This window comes from Podarcis muralis, chromosome 3 (genome assembly GCF_964188315.1).
Source record: "Podarcis muralis chromosome 3, rPodMur119.hap1.1, whole genome shotgun sequence".
NCBI lineage: Eukaryota > Metazoa > Chordata > Lepidosauria > Squamata > Lacertidae > Podarcis > Podarcis muralis.
In genome coordinates, this window is record NC_135657.1 from 61,447,216 (window position 1) to 61,469,305 (window position 22,090).

Here is a 22,090-nt window from a genome sequence, read left to right on the forward strand (position 1 = left end):
TCCCACTGCTATGCCCAGACCTGTAAAAACTCTGCCTACCTTTCAGTTTGGTCTTTTGCTTTTATATCAAACTTGCTATAAGTGGATATCGCTAAAGTGATACGTTGCACTTTAAAGTGCTGGATGGTGTGATTGGGCAATTAGTGTGTAGCAAGAAATCAATCTCCAAGGGGATGCTGTCATAAAGAGAAGTGATTTGCAGCACACTTGAATTCATGTAATTTATTGGGTGCATGCTGTGTCAAAGAAAATTATGCCAACTGTGTTGGGAATTATGTGAGACGATGCTGGTTTGTGGGCTAGAGTGAATTGGAGGAGAGGAACAAAAGCCATTCTGGACTTTTTAGTACCGTAATTGTGGTATAGCAAAAACAAAATATTTTTATGTTGTTCTCTATGCTCCCTGTACATAGCTATTTTTTTTTTAATGTCCCAAATATGTAGTTTTTGCTTCTATATAGGATATAAGTATCAAGTAAACTTCATATAAAACATGTGCACTTTTAATATTTACTTGTTGGTGCACTGGTTGCTGTTGAACAAATATAATGTGTCTATTTGGGGAGCTGAATAGAGGAAATTTCATCTTAGCTCTTTTGCGTTTGAGTTGGAGATGGGTTTCAGATGATGCACTTTTTGCTCTAGGTTAATACAAAACTGTAGTGTTCCTGTTTCCTGTATAGGGGGCAGTACATTGTTTTTAAATGCTTTTTATTTTTCAGCAGAAGGCTGAGAGAAAATAGCCACCAGTGTCTTCCTGACTCCTGTGTGCACAGTGGAACTCCTGAACAGACAGGCTTTCCCATTCATGTCAGTGGAGTGGCAGGGTCTGAATGTGCTTTCCGTTTGTGAACACATCTTTCCTCTCTGATAGATAACAGGGGAAGCCCTTATAGGCAGGAGAGCTCTGTGTTGGCTGTGGATGTCTTTGTACGTGCAAGTTAAGAAGCTATTGATGTATCGGGGCATTTGCACTTTTTAAATATATAGAGAAAATCAGTGTGCTCAGGGGTTGAAGTGTAGTCATGTAGTTGGGCTACTAGTCACATGAAATAACATAAAAGCAACAGTAGTCGAGCAATGTCACAATGGCCACCAGCTTTGATGGTTTTAAAAGGGGTTTAGACAAATGAATGGGGGACAAGGCTAAAAATGGCTACTAGCCATTGGTGTGGCTGAGTCCTACCTTCAGCATATGTATGCCTCTGAATACCAGTTGCTGGGAATCACAAGTCAGGGGAGTGTTGTTGTACTAAAGTCCTGCTTATATGGTTGTGCTAAGGTTCTGCAAATGGTGAGTCAATTTGAGAACAGGATGCAGGACAAGATGGGCCTTTGCTGTGATCCAGCAAGCCTCTTATTATGTTCCTAAGCACATTCAAAAGCAGTTAATCCAAGATGACATTGACTTAAATCCAAGGGTTCTTTTCCTCCAATAAGAAGGACTTCTTCTCTAGGAGGATCCAACCCAATTATTCTCAAATGTTACCGCAATGAATATTACAAGAAGATAGGAACTGAGGGAAAGAGTTTATTTCTTTTGACATGACTCCTCCTAAAGCACAATAGGCACTCTGTTTATAGGATATCAAAATAGTAGATGAAACATTTTATGAATTGTTATTTGGGCAATGTAAAATTTACCTGCCCTTAATCAAGAGTGCCGTCATTCATAACATGGTATTGTAAATGCCCTTGCCATCTGAACTGCAGCCATAATTCAACTTAACATCCATTTTCTGTTAAAAGTAGCACGCATGGGAACTTTTTAGAGGGAAATATTCCAACATGGTTTCAAATTTACTGCTCAAAAGTTTTTTCCAAATTATTGCAAATTTGTTCTTACATCCATAGGTGTGTTCTATTCCAAAATGATGTGTATTAAAAGAGGGATCAGTGTCAGGGACCCTGCATAACAACTTTTTGAAGTGTTTGAATTAGGGAAAGAGTTTTGATGGACAGCAGAAAGAGAATTGCAAACAGAGATAAATGGATGATGAAACTTGTGTTTCTCACTTTAGGACATATCAAAGTGAATGTCAGTGAAGTCCTACTCAGTTGATAGTGAGGCAGTTATAAAAACTAGTTATCCAGGATTGTCTAGATGGTTCCTGCCAGGTATTTTGGTGTGTGTGTGTATAGGGATGCAGTGAATTTGGATGACATGGGGTATCTACTGCTTTTCTATAATTTGTACCTCTTGGGTTAAAATCATCCAGGTTGTGTGTGTGTTTTTAAGCTGAAGGAATACTATTTTAATTAAATCCTGGAGAAAGCTAATCAGTTTTCTGAAATGTGCCAACAAATTCATGCTTTGGATAATGTGCTAAAATCCTCATGTTGAAAACTGAGGTCTCAAAAGCTGTAAAGTGTTCCACCACAACATATCCTTAGGCAATGAAAGAACTGATTGGTCATTCATGTATAAACATAGGCTGACTTGGTAGCATTATATAATGGTACCAGCTAGCATGATACATACTTTCCACACACATTTCTTTCTCAAAATGTAGATTTTAATAAAAGATTATAAAATTTCACTTGAAAAGCTAAGATTTTATTATTTACAACTGGACATCTGGAAGGGGTGAAATTAGGGTTTAGGTATTCTGAAATGGAGACTGCCATCAACTTGCAGATGAGTTTAAGGCCATCAGAAACACCTATGCAGCATGAAGATATTTGCCTCGTGAAATGAATTGCATGCTGCCAGAGCTGAACCTAGAGCAAGATTGATTAGTCTACCAGTATAGGCTCTCACAGTTCATGAATGCCTCAACAAGGACAATGCAATGCTACAGTCTGTACATCTAAGGATAGTGAAAGTATCCTCAGGCCTGGCCCATCCATGTATCAAATAATGAGCTGCATTGTATCAATCAGCCATCATGGATCAAATAGCACTAACAGACCTTTTATAAAACTTCAAGCACAGTGCTTTTTAGTAGAATCTGCCCACACATCCTACTGTGAGTCATCAAGCATTGAATAATGGAGCAGTAATACATTACTGTGTAAACTGGTCCCTAATTTCCACCCATATGGAAGTTAAAAGTCCTATTGCGCATGTGCTTGCTGTGGATTTGCCCACAGCCATGGCGTGAAGCTGAGACACCCACATTATGAGTCGGCTCCCTATACAGAGGCAACAAGCTAGCCACCCAGAGCGACATCACCTAGAGCAAAACGCATAGGGTGGAACAAGGCTTCAGGTGTCCATATGTCTGACAGCAATACTGAGAAGCTCCTGTGTTTCTGCAATTTGTTGACGGACTTGGTCAAGGTGCTTCTTCAGTTGGCTCTGGTTGAATGCTGATGAAAACTCTGCATCTAAAAAATAGGGAAGCAACAACTCAACTTCTAGACCTGCACAACTCGTCATATGTGTACATCTTGCCCTGGTCCACAACTTTACAAAACATTGGAGAGAGGGTTTGTTCTCCTGTCTTGCATTCAGCTTGGATCTACAAAAAGCTGACATTCATATCAAAGCCAAATTGACCAACTTTGAGAACAGGAGTTATCTATTACTCACACCTAATATATTCCTTCTTGTTTTAATACTTTCCAAGAGTAAGTTAAGATGCATCCTTTGATCATTTACTTGTTCAACAATGTCTCCTGAGAATCTTGCCTCCTGCTTTCTTTGCTAGGGGTATTTCCTCACTTTCAGACACAGAGTGCGATGATAATCTAAGCCATTTATCAAACATTTATGCGTGGAAGTTATTTTGCATTCCCTGTTAACGGATACATTTTTTTAAAAAGTAAGTCAGGTTTGGTGCTGGAAGGTGCATGTATAACTACTTTTCCACTCTGATTTTTTAAAAACGCCAAAAAAGAAGACTGCTCCCCACTTTTTTATGAGAACCGTAAATAGCTGTTTCCAGGATTCATATATCAGATTATGAGAACAGATTCAGTTCCAGTAGGAAGCTTGTAATGAATACGGCAAATGAGCCTGTATAAAGTTCTGATTGCATTCTCAGTGAAATGAGAGTCAATTAACTTACACCAAACCTTTTTTAAAGGACGACTTTGGTTTTCATTACCAGAAACAGGCACGACTCAGCTGTGCATTATAGCTGCGGTGCTTCTGGTAAGTACTGATGAGCTTAGCTGTTATGCCATAGCATAGGAATCCCATGGGATATTATGTGGCGAGTGATACAGCAGTCCATACCTTTCTGTAATATGCAGAGAGTGGATACGCCCAGATGCTGAAAGCGATTCTCTTGGTGAATAAGATACTTGATGAGGTATTGCTGTACCTTGCTCATATGAGATTTCAACAAAGACACCACCTCTTCTGTGCAATTAATTTGGAGACAGGAATAATTACAAAACTGAATGCACGAGGCAACATTTCACACACTTAACCTGGGAGTAAGTCACTGAACAAAGTGGGATTTCTTCTGTGTAAACATACACTGTAAAATGTTGATACCCCATTACATTGCTGATGCACTACTTGGTTTTCTTGTTACTAAGTTGTTGGGTGAATGACAAATTATAAATTGGTATTCATAGTTTGATAATGCTTATGATATTTTTATGGTGGGAAATGTATGCTTGGGCAGATGTTTAGTGTGATCATTTTTATTGTGTTTTTTATATTTGTTTACTATGTAATTTGCCTTGAGACCTTAATAAATAAAGATTTTATAATGCTAATTAATAATATTCAGAATTCATATATACCAATCATGAATGCCAGTATGGCATGGAGAATAGAGCCTTAAACTTCAGGTTTGGTTCATAAAGTTGAAGTTTGTAAATCGGAATGATAAGATTTCTTGATGATTTTGGCTGCTATAATAATAATAATAATAATAATAATAATAATAATAATAATAATATACACTCACTGTGATTATTCTGAATCTGACACTTATAACAGCTGTTATTTTTAAATGTTATATTGTGCATTCAACAGAAACATCATGTTTATGTTATCATTGGTTACTCAAATTAAGCATCACTTCATATGGTGCACAGTGATGCACAAATATTTTAGCGGCTTTGTGCAGTGTTGCTATCTTCAATAGGGAAATGTAATACTGAGAAAAGGATTTACACAAGCAAGACAGAAGCTCCTGCAATGAACTCAACATGTATTCTTTACACCCAAAGGAGTCTGCTAGTGTGGGACAACTGATAGATGCAGCTGCCACTTAGTCCAGAAGAAAAAACATCTTAGGGAGTCCTGTTGTAGCCCAGGGAACTCTCTGAAAACTATCGTAGAAAATAAATAAAAGTTTTGTTAAAGCTGACCGGTACAGTGCTCTCCCCTGCTATTCAATCTGTTTGGGCCCATGGGACTTCTATTGTTGTCACCTGAGTGATATCGGGCATGCTGGAAATGCAAACATCAGATCTTTTACATTGATACGTACTGTGCTGTAGGAGGTGTTTGATCACAAGGGCAGCGTGGAACGAAAGCTCTGCTTGTTCCACTTGGCCAGCCAGTGTCGCCAGACTGCATACCACTGAGTCATCCACCAATTCCAGCATGCGCACTGTGGCTCCCTCTGGTGGTAGAAGAGCAGAGTAAAAGACTAAATCAGCACAGTTGAAATAAAAGAAGACAAATGAACAGGCCTACGGCCAAGGCTGAAAAGACACTAGCAGAGCTTGGGAGGCCAGTAAAATGGATTTCAGAAGACTAAGGTGGGGTGGGTCAAAATGTTCAGAAGCAGATATAGGTGGGAAGATTCCTTAGGGAGGGTTTCACCAATGGGGAATTAGATGCTCTGCTGCTCTGCTACCTCCCTTTCCATACATTCAGCTAGTAAACACCTAGAGGGCACCATGTTTGCCTCCGCTGGTCTAGAAGCACTAGAGAAATTACTAGCAATGTCAACACTACATTACCGATACAACTCTTTAAGTTGGGATTAAAATCACTTGTCTGCGGTGTTTCACTCCTATTAGCAGCTCTGGTAGCTATGCAGCCAGTGGATAATGTAGAACTGACTGTGGGAATCTGTTGATTTTTACGACTGCCCTTTGGTTCCCTCTGTGTCCCAAAATTGTAAGGCCGCTGCAACCCTATGCACACTGACTTTTGCATAGGTAAAGGCTACAGCACTTCCTTCTGAGCAGACATGCATAACACTGTGCTGTATAGTTGGCAGCAGCAACGGAAATCAATGAGTACAAAATGTGTGTGCTCTCAACCCATCCACTCAGCACTGAATGCCCCCTTACCATGTTTCATCAGGTCAACAAGACAAGACATCACACAGTGAAGAGATTCCTCTTCTAGAAAGTCTACACTCTGGACAGCTTGAAAAAGTCCTTCAATGCACGGACTTTCTATGACTCTCTGCAAAGAACAAAAGTAGATAATGTTGTTACATTCATTCTGAAAATTGTGGTGTCCCCCCCCCCCCCCCCCGCAATTATAGATGCCAAGCTCTTAGTTTGCCTTGGGCCTTCAGGGCTGTGCCTATTCAGCTGTTAAGCCCAGAAATGTGTGCAACAAAGGCATCTGTGGGGATTTAATCTATGCAAATACATGTTCTATTAAATGCGCTAGTTATGCATCATGACGCCCTGAGACTGTCCCACCAGGAGAGTTCAGATTACATGGATGTGCTTGAAATTAATGAATACAGAGTAAGTCTGCAATGATATGTGTTACAATAGCCTTCGTTTCACAAGAAGCCATCAAGTGTGTGATAACAAGGCAATCTGGGAGATGGTATGAGGAGCCAAGAATGTATGGCATATTTCCTGCAAACGTTTATCCGTACACAGTGGGTTTCTACTTTCTTGAGCAATTATCATCTAAGGCCCTCCTTCGTGTGCCTCCTCCATAAGAGGTCTGGAGGATGGCAACATGAGAATGGGTCTTTTCTGGAGTTGCTCCCTGTTTGTGGAATGCTCTCCCCAGGGAGGCTTTCCTGGTGCCTTCATTATATAGCCTTAGGTGCCAGGCAAAAATGTTTCTCTATAACCAGGCCTTTGGTTCATTGAGCATTATATGGCCTTTTAAATGTGTTTGTGGGAAGGGGTGTTATTGGTTGGTTTTTGGTTTTGTTTTATTATGTATTGTGTGTTCTCATTTTGTATTTTTATGTTGTGAACTGCCCTATGGTCTTCAAATGGAGAACAGTATAGAAATTTAATGAAGGAGAAGGTGGAGGAGGAACAGGAACAACCTAGTTGAAAAAGCATATATACCAACAAAGCCAAATTTCCAAAAAGCCTACAGTGAAGGCGTAAAAGTCACAACTTGCTTTTTATTTGTTGGTAAGATTTTTCTTGTGCACTTTTTGAAACACGTAGTCATTTACTCCATTGAATGAAGCAAAGACGATGTTTCATTTTAATTATAAGGTTACCAGATGTCCCTGTTTCCCGGGGACAGTCCCCAGATCTACAAATCAGTCCCATACAAAATCCATTGAAGTTGAAAAGTGTCCCCAGATTCAATGGGGGGGGGGGAATCTGGTAACCTTCTTTTAATATCACTTAGTAAGAGAAACAGTGAAGTGAAGCCTTCAGAACAATGTGTAATCCTGAAAGGGAGACTTGGCACTCACCTCTATGCTTCTGGAAAGGCTGAGATTTTTAATAAAGCAGGCAGCGTGACCTACAATCACTGGGTCCATTTTCCAGGTGAGCAGCAGGTTCCCTACCGCCTGCAGCACTTCATCACACATCAGTGCATCCTGCAAAGGGAAAGGTAGCCAGTGGAGATAAAAAAGGATTGCAAATTTGTGTACTATGCAGTTACAGCAGCAAGGGTAACACTAGCCCAGAAATGGAAACAGCAGGAAATACCGTATTTTTCGCACCATAGGACGCACTTTTTCCCTCCTAAAAAGCAAGGGGAAATGTGTGTGCGTCCTATGGAGCGAATGCAGGCTTTCGCTGAAGCCTGGAGAGTGAGAGGGGTCGGTGCGCACCGACCCCTCTCGCTCTCCAGGCTTCAGGAAGCTATCCGCTAGCCGCGGCTAGCGGAGCGCTGCATTAATCCCGAAGCTTGGGGCGCGCGGAGCTCAGCGCGCCCCAAGCTTCTGGGTGCCGGCAAGGTCTCGCTAGCCCTGGGAGAGCCCCGCGACGTTGCGTGGCTCTCCCAGGGCTAGCGAAGCTCCGCGCTAATCCCGAAGCTTGGGGCGCGCGGAGCTCAGCGCGCCCCAAGCTTCTGGGTGCCGGCAAGGTCTCGCTAGCCCTGGGAGAGCCCCGCGACGTTGCGTGGCTCTCCCAGGGCTAGCGAAGCGCTGCGCTAATCCCGAAGCTTGGGGCGCGCGGAGCTCAGCGCACCCCAAGCTTCTGGGTGCCGGCAAGGTCTCGCTAGCCCTGGGAGAGCCCCGCGACGTTGCGAGGCTCTCCCAGGGCTAGCGAAGCGCCGCGCTAATCCCGAAGCTTGGGGCTTCGGGATTAGTGCTCCGCTCAGCCTGCTTCCCGGAGCGCCGGGCGCCCTGAAAGCAGAGCTCCAGGCGCTTCGGGAACACATCCGCAGCATGGGGAGCCTTGCAGGAATTCCCCACAGGGCTCCCCACGCTGCGGATAGCAGCCTGCTGCCTGGCGGGTGGGGCGCCCTGAAGCAGAGCGCCCCTCGCGCCAGGCAGACATCCGCAGAGTGGGGAGGCTTGCAGGAGTTCCCGACAAGGCTCCCCACGCTGCGGATAGCAGCCTGCTGCCTGGCGGGTGGGGCGCCCTGAAGCAGAGCGCCCCTCGCACCAGGCAGACATCCGCAGAGTGGGGAGGCTTGCAGGAGTTCCCCACAGGGCTCCCCACGCTGCGGATAGCAGCCTGCTGCCTGGCGGGTGGGGCGCCCTGAAGCAGAGCGCCCCTCGCGCCAGGCAGACATCCGCAGAGTGGGGAGGCTTGCAGGAGTTCCCGACAAGGCTCCCCACGCTGCGGATAGCAGCCTGCTGCCTGGCGGGTGGGGCGCCCTGAAGCAGAGCGCCCCTCGCACCAGGCAGACATCCGCAGAGTGGGGAGGCTTGCAGGAGTTCCCCACAGGGCTCCCCACGCTGCGGATAGCAGCCTGCTGCCTGGCGGGTGGGGCGCCCTGAAGCAGAGCGCCCCTCGCGCCAGGCAGACATCCGCAGAGTGGGGAGGCTTGCAGGAGTTCCCGACAAGGCTCCCCACGCTGCGGATAGCAGCCTGCTGCCTGGCGGGTGGGGCGCCCTGAAGCAGAGCGCCCCTCGCGCCAGGCAGACATCCGCAGAGTGGGGAGGCTTGCAGGAGTTCCCGACAAGGCTCCCCACGCTGCGGATAGCAGCCTGCTGCCTGGCGGGTGGGGCGCCCTGAAGCAGAGCGCCCCTCGCACCAGGCAGACATCCGCAGAGTGGGGAGGCTTGCAGGAGTTCCCCACAGGGCTCCCCACGCTGCGGATAGCAGCCTGCTGCCTGGCGGGTGGGGCGCCCTGAAGCAGAGCTCCCCGCCCGCCGGACAGACATTGGCCAGCCCCACAAGCTTGGGGGACAGCAGGGAGGCGCAGCGCCACTATCCCGCTGTTCCTCGACCTGGTTCGGTTTCCCTGACCTGCTTTTGGGGGGGAAATAAAGGGGAAATTTTTTTCCTTTATTTCCCCCCAAAAAAACTAGCTGCGTCCAATGGTCCGGTGCGTCCAATCGTGCGAAAAATACGGTACCAACGGTAGACGAGTGGAGAACAAAGTTATTAGACTACGCGGAGTTGGATAAATTGACAGGAAAGATTAGATATTTAAGAGACCAAAAGTTCATCAAGGAATGGGGAAAGTATGTGGATTATCTGGAACATGTAAGTGAGGGACAAACAACGTTAATGGGATTTAGAGAAGCATTGTGAAGGACCAAGAGTTATTGTCTAAAGGGAATAGAAGAGAGAGAGATGTATAATGTCAATACAAGCCAGGAAATGCGTAATTTTAATTACTACTACGAATGATTTACGGACAAGCTGAAGGAAGTCTCAAAAGAGACGGTAATGTGAAATTTTTGATGTGAAATCTTCAATTTGTGTTTTTTTGTGTGTGTTTTTTCTTTTTTTTCTTTGTCCATTTTGTTTTCTGAAGCAAACTAATAAAAATTTACTTGAAAAAAAAACAAAACAAGGGAAAGGTAGCCAGTGAGTTGCTGAAATGAAGGCAGCAGAAGAGACATGGTTCTACCATACCACTGTGAATGGGACTAGAGATGGGTGATTGAGATATAGATATATATCACTTGATTGTTAATAAAAAGCTCAAAGCGGGTAAAAAAAGAATAAGAACAACAAAATTATCAGTAAAAAAAAACCCCAATTAAAACAAGTATTTAAAACAATTTTAAAAAAATTAAAAATCAGCAATAAACTAAAACCAGAAAACACATGCCAATATTCTGCATGTCCAGACAGGCCTTTTGAAACAAACATGCAAACATGCTTTTTTTTTTTTTTTAGCAGGCACCAAAAAGAGTAGAGTGAATGAATTACTAAGGAATCAAAGAGATATGCTTTAAGTTTTTAAAACTCTTTACATTTAAGATGAACTGCAACAAGTGTATTGCAATTTGGGAGCTACGATTATGAAGAATTATGAAAAGCTCCACAAATTGTCTCTTCGTGTTTCACTCTCAACTCACGGCAGCAATGCAGAGAAATCGAGCCTTCACTACCTCCAAACCACATCAGATGATACTGAAATGTGTGTGTGCATCCAATGGCACATGCAGGATTTGACTTTCCTGTTCCACCACAAACCTCCCATGTTACAACCTCCATTCGTTTTATTGATGCCTGTGTCCCACCATATAGAGACTCATATGTCACTCCCACATCCAAATGCATTTTTGCAGGCAAGTTTATATTATGAAGATGTGGGGCTTTTCCGTTTGTTAAGGAATGAAGGTGCTATGAAGTCAACCAAACCCAAAGTCACCAAATAACAAATGATTTCTTCTTCCCTAGGAACACAGTGTAGTGTTGGTAACCACTGAAACATTAGTTCATCTTGGTTGGAAATGTTAGCTTTGTCCCACAGTTTGTTTTCCTGCTGGGGTTCCCATGGAGAGCTCCTTTTCTACTTCACTTGGAATTCAGGTCAGAGCAGAATGGGAATCCTTGAAAAGGTATTTGAAAAAACAACCCCAGACTGGAGGGCATTGAGACCAGTAGTCTGAGCAAACCAAGATGAAAAGCTGAAGACAATATAAACATCTCTACTGAGGATTAATTGTTCAGGTTTCCTCTGTCACAGAACATTTACTCCAATGCCAAAGCAGCTATACCATCCATCACAACCACAAATGGATATTTGCTACAGAATGTGAATCTTAAGAAGACAGATTAGAACCCAATATGATTATAATCAGAATTTGTTCCCAGTGCTCCCTTTCCAACCTTATTTCTGGATATGCACATCATCCCACATCATCCCACACTTTCAAATGCATGCTGAAGACTTTTCAGAATGAATTTTGAATTATTGTCTACTGATCACCTGGCCGCGTCAAACTGTCATTTTAAATGTGTTACCTTTGATGAAACTTTTGTCCACTGTCATCTTTCAAGGTTGAGCTGCCTCGGAACATTACGGCCATGCACATTTGACTAAAGCTAACAAGGCAAAGGGTAATATAAAACAGAAATGTGTACCTGGTTGTCTGGGTGCTGGGATAAAATCCGGAGAAGAATGATGGAATTGTGCTGAGTGTCTTTCCTGTTAGATGCCAGGAGAGGGAGCAGGTGGGACGGGATCTGCAAAGCAACGATGCTGGTCTGACCACTCTCTGTTTGGAAAATGAGAAGGTTGCTCAAGGTCATGTGTGCAGATCAATAGAAGCTGCTTTGGAGAAAAGGATTTGTGAGAGAAAGGGGCCTCCTCTAGACTGACTCAATCAAGTCAGCTGGACTTCACAGATCAGGCAATGTTATGTTATGTTATGATAGTATAGAAGTTAAACTTTAGGTTCTGGTTTTAATGAAAAGTCAAAAGAAGATGAAGATCAAACTGCACAAGAGGGTTGGACCGGTGTTCTGGCCAATGGCATAAAAGAAAGAGAGAACGATAGACCAATTGGATGTTTGAGCAATGCAAAATGTTTGTAGCAAGGCACTGCTGCAAAGAATTCTCTTCAGAATCAGGGGACTGAAATTGATAGAAAGGATACAGAGAATTGTGTTTCTGTAACTTTGGTTGGGATTGTGGTTGTTCAAAATCAGCTGCTAGGCACAAGTGATTGACTGCAGCCTCTGGATTAGATAACCGCTGGATTAGATCTCTCTCACACACACACACACACACACACACACACACACACACACACAAAGACAGTGCTTTTTTCGGGGGAGGGGGGAATGTATAGGGGTACTCTCATTTTCCTATTCATAGGAATACTATTGAAATACTGCCCCTCAATGAGGCCAAACTTAGATTCACAAAATGTTTAGGGGGTATGCATACCCCTGCGGCCCCCCAGAAAAAGCTCTGTGTGTGTGTGTGTGTATCCATATTCTGGTCTACTTTTTCCTCACAGAATTGACAGTTTAAGAATGGTAAAAGGAAGTGTATGGATTTGTAGTTATAATCCATATTAATGATCTTGCTTGTCAATTTAAAACACAGAGAGACATCTTTCATTACAAGCACATGAGCAAAAATGTCAATAGCCAGGGATATTTTTCACTAACTCCTTCTTCAGTCTCTTTTCTCCTTTTATAGATGGTGTAAAACTTCCACATGATCTCTCCCCCGCCCCGAACATCTGTGGCAGAAATGTGCCTTGAGCATTGTAAGGTATTGGTCAATCAAGTTTTACTAATCTTTACATCAGTCTGAATGCTGGGTTGGTTTGCAGTCACCTTCTCTAAAAAACTGAATCCGTGTTTGTTGGTATACTTTAGAACAACAGTACTGTCACTCTCACAGCCTCTGGTAACTGAAGGGTTCATTAACTTTCCAAAAAAAAAGTTACACCATCCACGTGCCTGAAATCAAAACATGGTATTCATCTTACTTTAAAAGAACGAAGAGTGACTTGAGGACATTCCTTCCAGAGGCTAGACTGTACAAAACACTGGAAGGAGGGGTTTCTATTTTTGTATGTTTTAAGTGACTGCAATTTTTCGTTTATTAGCATGCTAGGACTGTAGTACTTACCACTCGCGGCTAAATTCCTGAGACAGACACAAGCCTGGTTGGAAACCTAGTTGCAGAAAACAAAGAAATCAGAACCCAACAGAGAAAGAAGTTTTGGCTGTGAAAAGGCCGCAAAGCTGACTGGTCCACAGTAGCTTCATGCAATGCTTGCTAAACCTCCAAAATGTTCTGACAGGATTATGTGTCAATGATGGGTAAAGTTAAAATGTAAGCATGTCCTCTGTGGCAACATGAGGCAAAACTAAGCCTTTAAAGCCAACTGTGAGAGTGCCCCATAGATATCTGAAAGATACTCAAAAAAGTGCCACTTATGGGTGCCTAATAGTACAAGGATGTGTAGCCTTCTCAGAAGAACAAATTGCTCTTGATTTAAGGTGCACACACACCATACATTTAAAACATATTTAAAACACATGACAGTCCCCCCAAAAAGAAAAGAATAATGGAGCTGTAGTTTAACAGTGCTACAAATTGAAGCTCTGTGAGGGGTAAAGTACAGTGCTCAGGATACTCTGAGGGAAGTCACATGCCTTAAATGCATGTATGCAGCCTTAGTGAACAATCTAGTTAATTTTGCATTTGTTTGGGAAGATCTGTAATTGTGAAATTTTACTCCCCACACTACCTCACAATCTTCCCCAGGCAGACATTAGGAAAAAGCCCATCCCTATATTCCCAGGCCATCACTGTGAGAATGAAAATATTGAACCAAGAGCTCTCACCATTATTTAAACATGAAATCCCCTCTGACTGTAGGAGATTCTGAGTTTGATCTCTTAGAAATTCATGGAAGATGCCACATCTAGCTAACTCCAGCCTTTGTGTATTCTTGCACCCCCATGCTGAAGAAAGCATCTTTTCAGTCATTGCCCTGAACACAAGATATTTAGCCTGCAGTCCTAAGCATACCTTACTTGGAAATACATCCCACTGGTATCAAAATAATATTTCTGAATAAACCAGGGGGGCTGCATAATCAAACCTGCATAATCCACAGCTTTACCTTGTCCACAGATGAAGACAGAAGGAAAAGGAGCATCCGCAGAAGAAACCTATCACCGGTTTGGAGCATGGCTTTATGGTGCTGCGAGTTTGTGGCCATGTTGCTCAGAGCTGCACAGCTATAATACTGTAAGAAAGAGAAGTGTTGTGATTTGGAGAAAGGAAAGCTTGTAGCCAAGGGTTCTTAAACTGTGGTCAAGACCTCACAGCAAATGAAAGGGACCATGACTGATGATGGTGTTCCTAGGGTGATCAAATTGAGAGAGTATTTGCATACAGCATCTCCCTGCATTTTCTGGATTGGCACTGTAGTACATCTCCAAGAGTTTTGGGAATGTCCCAGGAAAAAATAGTATTTGTCCAACGAGACACAACTGTGATCGCTACAGTCCACACAGACTGTGCTGGTCCTGCACTGGACACTGCCAACTGTGTCAACCAGCATGTATTGAAATGACCCTTGGATTCCCTTCCAACTTTACAATTCTATGGGTCTATGAAATTCTCTGTGATTAGAAAATTATCATTGTGTAGAGTCTGGATGTCTAAGAGTCAAAAAAGGGGGACAATACTGCAACGGTGAGATGACCAGATCCCTTTTCTTAACAAATCACTCAACACACTATTTTGTCCCCCTCTGCTAGGCATACTGCATAGATTCTGCTAGGCAAATGGCATTCCTTGCATTCATAAAATACTCATCATGAGGCTGTTTATGATTCTCAGGAGTTATAGTAAGAACAGAATAAAAATCTACACTCCAGTCATGTATTTACATGTTTGCATTTCTCTTCACTAGCCTATTTGAAGATGAGAAAGAAGTATTTGTTCAGTTCTTGAATCTCAAACAGGTTAGTGCCTATTAATAGCTATTTCCAAACAAAAGTTGAGAACAGAACTGAGGAACTGGAATACCCCCTGGCTATTTTCTTTAACCCTACAACAAATCTGAACTAGGAAACGAGCACCTTTCTTCAAGCTGCAATGACCTGTTTCTTCATTTCACTAAAGAGGTTCATTTCCAAGGTGCACAAACATATGTAGTACCCCCCTCCAAGCAAAAGTATGTGCCAACACCATTGCATTACTAATTTCTGGAAGTTAAAATTTTAAAAGACTACTGTCTCGTCTATTTTTACCTGTGTCTGTAGGTTCAGTTGAGCAGCTGACTATTTCCACAGCTTTGAATGCTCAAGAACTTCTGTTTTAATGTCAAGTTTACCTGTACTTCCGAGTCGGGAGACTGTAACAAAAGGGTGAGGACTGGAAGAGCACCTTGTCGAAACAAAATTTGCTGAATCCATTCTGCAAGGGAAGAGTGGTATTGCTAATGAGCTATTTTGACCAAATGAACATGCTCTTTATCATCACTGCATAGATAAGAGCTAAAAATAGCATTTTCTGGGAATAAGCCCAATTGGAATCAATTGACTTTCCTGCTGAGTAGACATGATTTAGCATTGTAGTTGAATTAAAATATTTCATTTTAAAGAAAACAATAGCTTTGACGATAAGTTTCCCTTGCCACAAATTTCTGTGTCAACGCACTTGGCCCATTGAAATAAATCCCCTGCAGCCTAATACCTGATTGTGTGAGGTTGAAAATTGCTCCAACTGCATTTTGTTGGACTCTTGGATCGTAGGATTTAGAAAGGGCCAGTAAGGGTACCACTCCTCCTGCTGCTGCAATGGCTTCATGGCTGACATCTGGCAAAACAACAGGGCAAAATAGAAATCAACGAGGTTTCTTTGGAGGAAGAAGTATCCATGTTCCTCCAGGCACACTTTAAAGAACAGAGAGTGGGCAGCACAAAACAGTTGCAGCATATGAGTTGGGGGTCCTGGGTGACTAGTGGCAGAATGAATAATGTTAAGAGTTTACCATCAGGTTTTTGTGAAGAAGCTTATTGCTATGGTCACCTTGAAGCAAAACCTGACTTTAGAAAGTACACTTCATCATTTATTAAGATTTGAACCCAGGACTCCAAGGCCAACTTTATATTTATTGCACAGTATGGGGCCAGTGACTAGGCAGTTCTTAGGCAATCCTGGAGGACTGCATTGGCTCCACTTGTGCATCTGTGAAGCACCAAGCGTGTCACCACCCAGAGCCATCCAGGTAAACTGCAGTCAAACTGGTGTCAGAAGTGTGCCTCCACAAGCTCTGTCCCACTACACTGGCCACGACTAGTTATAGCATACCACTGTGAATAATCCATTCTGCTCACAGAATTCAGCTCTTCTTGATTCAGAATTTATATAACGATAAGGCACATCATTACCTCCCAATCACAAGGTGTGACATTATCCCTTGTGATTTGGGCACGCTTATGCTTTGGACACGCTCCTCACCTGTAACAGCTAGTGTCATTATGCAGGCACAGGAATTACACTGGACTGTGGCATCTTCAGACTCAAGCAGTTCCAGAATTGGCTCAATTAGATCCATTTGGACGACATGATCCTTGGTTACTGTTTGTCAGTAAAAGCAGGAGTAAATGTTATGTTTAATGTGCCTTTAATTCAGCTATATACTGGAGAGAGAAAAGGATTGCCATCAGCGCACAATATCACTAGTGCATCTTACACCGGAATAAATGATTTCTCACCCCCTTGGTACGAGAAGTAAGCAAAACCCATCCTCTGAATGAATGCTCCTCCCCCCCCCCCAAAAAAAACCCCACATTTTATCAGGGCAAACATCCATCCTACTGATTATCACTTTTTAGTATAGGAATTTATATCCTGCCCTTCAAATAAAATACCAGGGCAACTAGACAGTGGTAGTTCCTAAGATCACAGCTGATGCTGATGGAGACTTCAGGATATGGTATCTTGGGCATTTACTCACCATTTCCTTCCAGTAAGAAATTCACAAGGGATGACGATGAAATCTGCTGAACCTCCAAGTCATTAGACTTCAACAAAGCATAGTATATTTCCAGATGCTCTCGAGGCAGCTGGATGTTCACTGCAAGAATGAGATGAAATGCTGATTGTAAAAAGCTCTTCTGGAACACTTTTTCCTTACATCTTCAAACAGTTGATGCTTTTAGAGCAACACCTAGATGGCCTGCTTTGCTTTTCAAAATATCTTGTAGCCCTCCTTTCAGCTGTCTGTGCAAACTCGCATGAAAACTAAACCTGTATTACTTATTTTTACTAGACCCTCTTCTGCCAACCTCTCATATGAGTAAAAAGCCAGCTAGCACTTGCTCACCTCTATAAAATAATAAAATGGGAGACTAGTAACTGCAAAAGTTGTGCCACATTATCTGGGCTCCAAGTAAATATCCAGAGAACTTGCATTAGAAGGGGCTAGACCCAATGCACACATGCTAGGGAACCAATAAGACTGCCTTGGGCACAACTCAGCTGTTTGGGAGAAATTGTTTTGCTTCTCCAGGTTTCTACAAATTTTTTAAAAAGAGAGTATGGAATGGATCTTACAGTTTTGATGATTTATGTTCAAGTAATAGAGAGCAGCAGACTTTTGCAAGCCAGGGTTCTCTGAAAACGCCAAGGTCCTCAGAGCCTCTAGGGAGACCTTGCCAAGTGGTGACATTTCAAAACCTTAAGAAAGATGTGATAATAACAGAGTCTGAATTGTGTCAGAAGAAGTTAAATACCTGAAGAGTCCAAATGCACAGAATTTAAAGCAACAGATAAAACACGACAGAGACAAATTTCCTTGTAGAAATATTCTCTCATTTAAAATTAGCATACTAGATAGAGCTGAACAAATGACTGCAAAAACTATTACCGTATTTTTCGCTCCATAAGACACACCTAGTTTTTAGAGGAGGAATGCAAGAAAAAAAATATTCTTTAAAGGGAGCGCTGAGCAGAGCCTGTATGCATCCCAGGCTCTGGTCAGCGCTCCCTTTCAGAGCCTCCCGTCTGCATTTGCTCCATAAGACGCACACACATTTCCCCTTACTTTTTAGGAGGGAAAAGGTGCGTCTTATGGAGCGAAAAATACGGTAATCCCCCCATTCATTTTTGCAGTCCAAACCTCATGTGAGAAAAAAGTTGTTATATACAGTGTGCCAGTTTGTGAGAGTAGTTGGGACATTCCAAACTTGGATTTCTGTTACTATATTTATCAAACCAGCTTAGCCATGCTATTTCCTTGATTATCAACGATGAAAACAAAAGATGGGAGCACTTAAGTGTTGGAAGAAGTGGACAGCATTCCATTTGATGTCTTTCTGTTTTCAAAGAATAAATTCAAATCCAATCCTCTGTTTTTACAGAGAGTATTTCAATGTTGGCTTAGGAAAGTGCTCGTGCTTGTAGCAAAAGTATGTGTTTGTTAGTCTTTTAAGATGCCACAATATTTCTTGTTGCTTTTATGCAAGAGGCTAACAGGTCTATCCCTTGCTATGATGCCTTTTGTAGAACTGGGATTTCAAATGCTGAATGAGAGTAATTTAATCAATCAGCCTGGAACTGGGATCCACTGCTTTGTCTGAATATTTGGCGCTGGTGAAATACTGGTTCCCCCATTCTCCCTTCATTGCTCTTAAGAGCAGAAGCATAAACAGCTCTGTGTCATTCACTTTATAGGATCACTGAACTGCATGATCTTAAACAAAGCAACCGAGCTCAAGTAAACATCTCTCCAACTTTGGCTGCCCCACCTTCATAACAGAAACTTCTCACCTCTTTCAATCTGCTGCAGAAACTCCTGAGCAATCTCCTCTTCCTGGGTCTGAAGGGCAGGCTTGTATAGCTGCTTTGTTTTAAAGTTTTTCCGTTTCAGACAGGGGCACTCATGGATCTGACCCAAGCACTCCTGAATATCCTGCACCAGACCCGAAGACAGTGTTTTTACTGAGAGAGCCAAGTCACAAAGCAACTGGACACACTTTGTACACAGCTGACCCATGATTAACTTTCGGATCCAACAGAAAATCAGAAATGCAGACTGAGAGTTTGTACTCCCGCTGTTGCTCCTGTGCTCCCTTGTACTGGCAGATTGTGATCTAGATAACTAAAAAAATATTTATCTAGACAAGTTGGGAGGAAAAGCTACTGCTGCTTTCTGTGTCCAAACAGCATGGCTGAGCAAAATCTAACCGCTGTTCTCTCTTGCGAAGCATAAGAAATACTTTTAAAACTTTAGGCTGCAGCCGGGGGTGATCACCTTTCCTCTATTTTAGGAAGGAGAAAAATTAGGCAGTCAAACAAAAATTGTGCATTCAGAATCCACCTCTGTTCTGTAGCAGAGAAATCATGTTTTGTATGCCAAGAATAAGGTCAATTGTTTTGGAAGGCTAGCAGCAACAGCCTCTGGGATAACAAACAAAAGAATGCTTGCATATTGTGGAGTGACATCATGGGTGAGGGCAGCACACCTGCTGGGCTCCACCTCTACAACTGAGCTGCCAATCAGAAAATACAAAAAATAATAATAAACTAACGAGAAATTCCAGTTTCTACCAGACAGAAACAATAGTACTGTCTGGTTGGCCAGCCAGCCATAATGGCTTTGAATACTTCACGTAGGCAGACGCAGAAGAATACACAAATGCAACCACAATCATTAACATTTAGTTTGCTATCCCTCCCACTTTGATGTCATCTGCAAATTTGATGAGCATCCCCTCAATTCCTTCATCCAAGTTGCTTATAAGGACACCACAGGAGCCAACTCCTAGGGGCAGAACCCTGCAGCACGACACTTGCCACTTTCCCCCAGGATGATGGGGAAACATAATGGGTCTTAGTAATCACAGCATCATTTTCCTACTACCTACATCAAGTTGACCAGTTTGTAGTTACCTGGTGTGTGTGTGGGACATTTGCCCACCTCCAGTCTGCAGGGACCTAAACCTAACCTGTTCTCCAAGAATGCTCAAAGATTATAGACAGAGGCTTTGAGATTACACCCACAAGCTCCTTTAGTAGCCTTGAATGCAGCTCATCAGGCCCTGGAGATCTGAATTCATTTAAAGTAGCCTAGCTGTTTCTTTACCACCTCTTTTCTTATCTTAGTCTGTCCTGACTTCTATTAAGCCAAATTTCATCCTTACTTCCTGGCCACTGCCTCCAATCATAGAATATTAGAATTGTAGAGTTGGAAGGAACTACAAGAATTATCTAGCCCAACCCCCTGCAATGCAGGAACCTTTTGCCCAACATTGGACTCGAACTCACAGCCCTGAGATTAAGAGTCTCATAGCTCTACCGACTGAGCTATCACAATCAGTACATAAAATCCTACATAAAATAAATATAAATACCACATGGTGCAAATATTCAATTTATTCCAAAGGCCTGAATGCATAAATGCCCTTCAAGTGGCAACAAATTGACAATACTGAGGGGGGCAGTCATTTCAACAATGGGAGGTAGTTCCACAATTGTGGTGCTGTCACAGAGAAGGTCCTGCTCCCCATATGGGCAACATTTTCAGCAGCACAGCAAGCAGGGATGTGCTTGATCGAAAACTTGGGTTTTGACTCAAGAAAATCACCATTTTATAGTTCAAAATGGGAAAAATACAGTAAATGGACAAAAGTACAGAGGTTCAAAAAATGTTTAGGGGACCCCTGCGTCCCCCCAGAAAAAAACACATACTATACTATACTATACCGAAATTGCTTATACTTATACTAAGTGATATATAACGATAGCAGCATGAGTGAAGAGTGCCACCTATTGATATGTTCTGTCCTTAGAGTCATAAAGTATACAATACGGCTTCTTTCCCTACCTATTCAATTTTGTAAAGACCCACAATGTACAAGCGATAGATGACAGAAGCTGCTTTATTTCTTTCGTAAATTGTTGCTTATAAGGTATTTACAAGAGGTGTGCTTTGGCTCTCTGTGAAGCCTAAATGACAATGTGAAATGAGGGATTTGGACAGTTTGTACATGCCCAGGTCAGATTGTGCTGTTAATAAGGTGTCTCATGTTGAATCAGGGATACTCTAAAGTCCCAAGTCACTCTGTGGACTTAAGTGCTCATATATGGCAAAACCATGCCAGCTAGGCAAACACCATAACCTTGAGTGGGGAAGGAATTGAGAGGTTGGGAGCATCTTTCATTTTGATGGATGGACAGGTCTAGGTTTCAATAACAGTGGATCATTTCCCCAGGACACTCCATGTGAAAACAGATAGGGTCAGTTAGCCAGTTTTAAAACATGGGTTCTATGAAATTGAAATGCTAAGTAATGATGGTTGGGATTGATGGGGATGGAACTGATGATGGCTGGGAAATGAGCGCAGCGTTAGCCCCAAAGGTACAGAAGCTGACTGGATGGCAAGAAACAAGTTGCTGTCTCTCAGTCCAACCTACATTAAATGGATGTTGTGATGCTACAACGCTGTTCTAAAACAACAAGAAGAGTCTTGTGGCACCTTACAGGGTAACAAATTAATTGTGGCATGAATTTAAGATGCCACAGAACTATTCATTCTTTTTGCAGCAACGGACTCAAAAGACTGAAAAATGCCATTCAATACTTTTCCCAAGAAAGAGCACAATAAACTAAAAAGAGAAGTGCAAAGTAGGAGACTGTACAGTATCCTGGATTTGAACCAAGGAACGCAGCTCAATGGCTGGCTTTAAGGCAGTTACACAATTTCCCTGCTAACCCTATGCGCGAACATTTTCCTAAATGAGCAAAATAATGCGAACCCGAAATTATCTGCCCTTATGTTTCCCCCCAAACTATGGCGTAATCCCGCAGCTATTGCAAAACTCTGAAGACTCGAGCAATCGACCCTATTTATTACCCGTGATTTGTTGCGCAGACGATACCTAACAAGAAAAAAAAAGCGCCACAGGGCGCATGCGCCTCAGCAGCATAGGCTTTTCCCTCCCTGTGTCCTTCCAACACAAGGAAAGATCACGTGATCCCGAAGACTTCCTGCCAGGGCAGCTAGCGTCACTCACACCGCCTCGGCCGCTTCTAACCGCCATCTTTCATACGGGTAGCCGGAGACGCCAAGGTAAAGAGGTCATATTTCCTCTCCGCCCTCTCTCCGA

At 42.8% G+C, this 22,090-nt stretch overlaps 1 protein-coding gene across 5 annotated transcripts; it reads right to left on the minus strand.

Annotated features, from left to right (window-relative positions):
* Nucleotides 1-1,518: 1,518 nt before the first annotated feature.
* LOC114594173 (uncharacterized) lies at nucleotides 1,519-22,083 on the minus strand. 5 transcript variants are annotated; one of them, XM_028723520.2, is made up of 15 exons: nucleotides 21,998-22,083; nucleotides 18,752-18,893; nucleotides 17,537-17,659; nucleotides 16,938-17,057; nucleotides 16,439-16,558; nucleotides 15,671-15,793; nucleotides 15,309-15,391; nucleotides 14,088-14,213; nucleotides 13,085-13,130; nucleotides 11,581-11,714; nucleotides 7,551-7,679; nucleotides 6,211-6,328; nucleotides 5,397-5,531; nucleotides 4,184-4,309; nucleotides 1,519-3,330 (listed from the first exon to the last, which is right to left on the minus strand). In XM_028723520.2, the coding sequence occupies exons 1-15, from the start codon at nucleotides 22,022-22,024 to the stop codon at nucleotides 3,209-3,211; spliced, it is 1,674 nt and encodes a 557-aa protein (XP_028579353.2). In that variant the 5' UTR covers nucleotides 22,025-22,083; the 3' UTR covers nucleotides 1,519-3,208. The 5 variants fall into 5 exon arrangements, with proteins under 5 accessions (XP_028579353.2, XP_028579357.2, XP_028579352.2 ...); XM_028723524.2 differs by having other exon boundaries at nucleotides 21,838-22,060; XM_028723519.2 differs by lacking the exon at nucleotides 21,998-22,083 and having other exon boundaries at nucleotides 18,752-21,831.
* Between the last annotated feature and the right edge of the window lie 7 nt (nucleotides 22,084-22,090).

Excerpts from the sequence above, each read along its gene's own strand:
- LOC114594173 (XM_028723519.2), bottom strand. The coding sequence starts at position 18,977 with ATGGGTCAGCTGTGTACAAAGTGTGTCCAGTTGCTTTGTGACTTGGCT. Across the intron at positions 15,392-15,670 it reads TTTCAACCTCACACAATCAG|AATGGATTCAGCAAATTTTG; the intron begins GTATTAGGCTGC and ends CTTCCCTTGCAG. Across the intron at positions 6,329-7,550 it reads GCCTTTCCAGAAGCATAGAG|AGAGTCATAGAAAGTCCGTG; the intron begins GTGAGTGCCAAG and ends TGTTCTTTGCAG.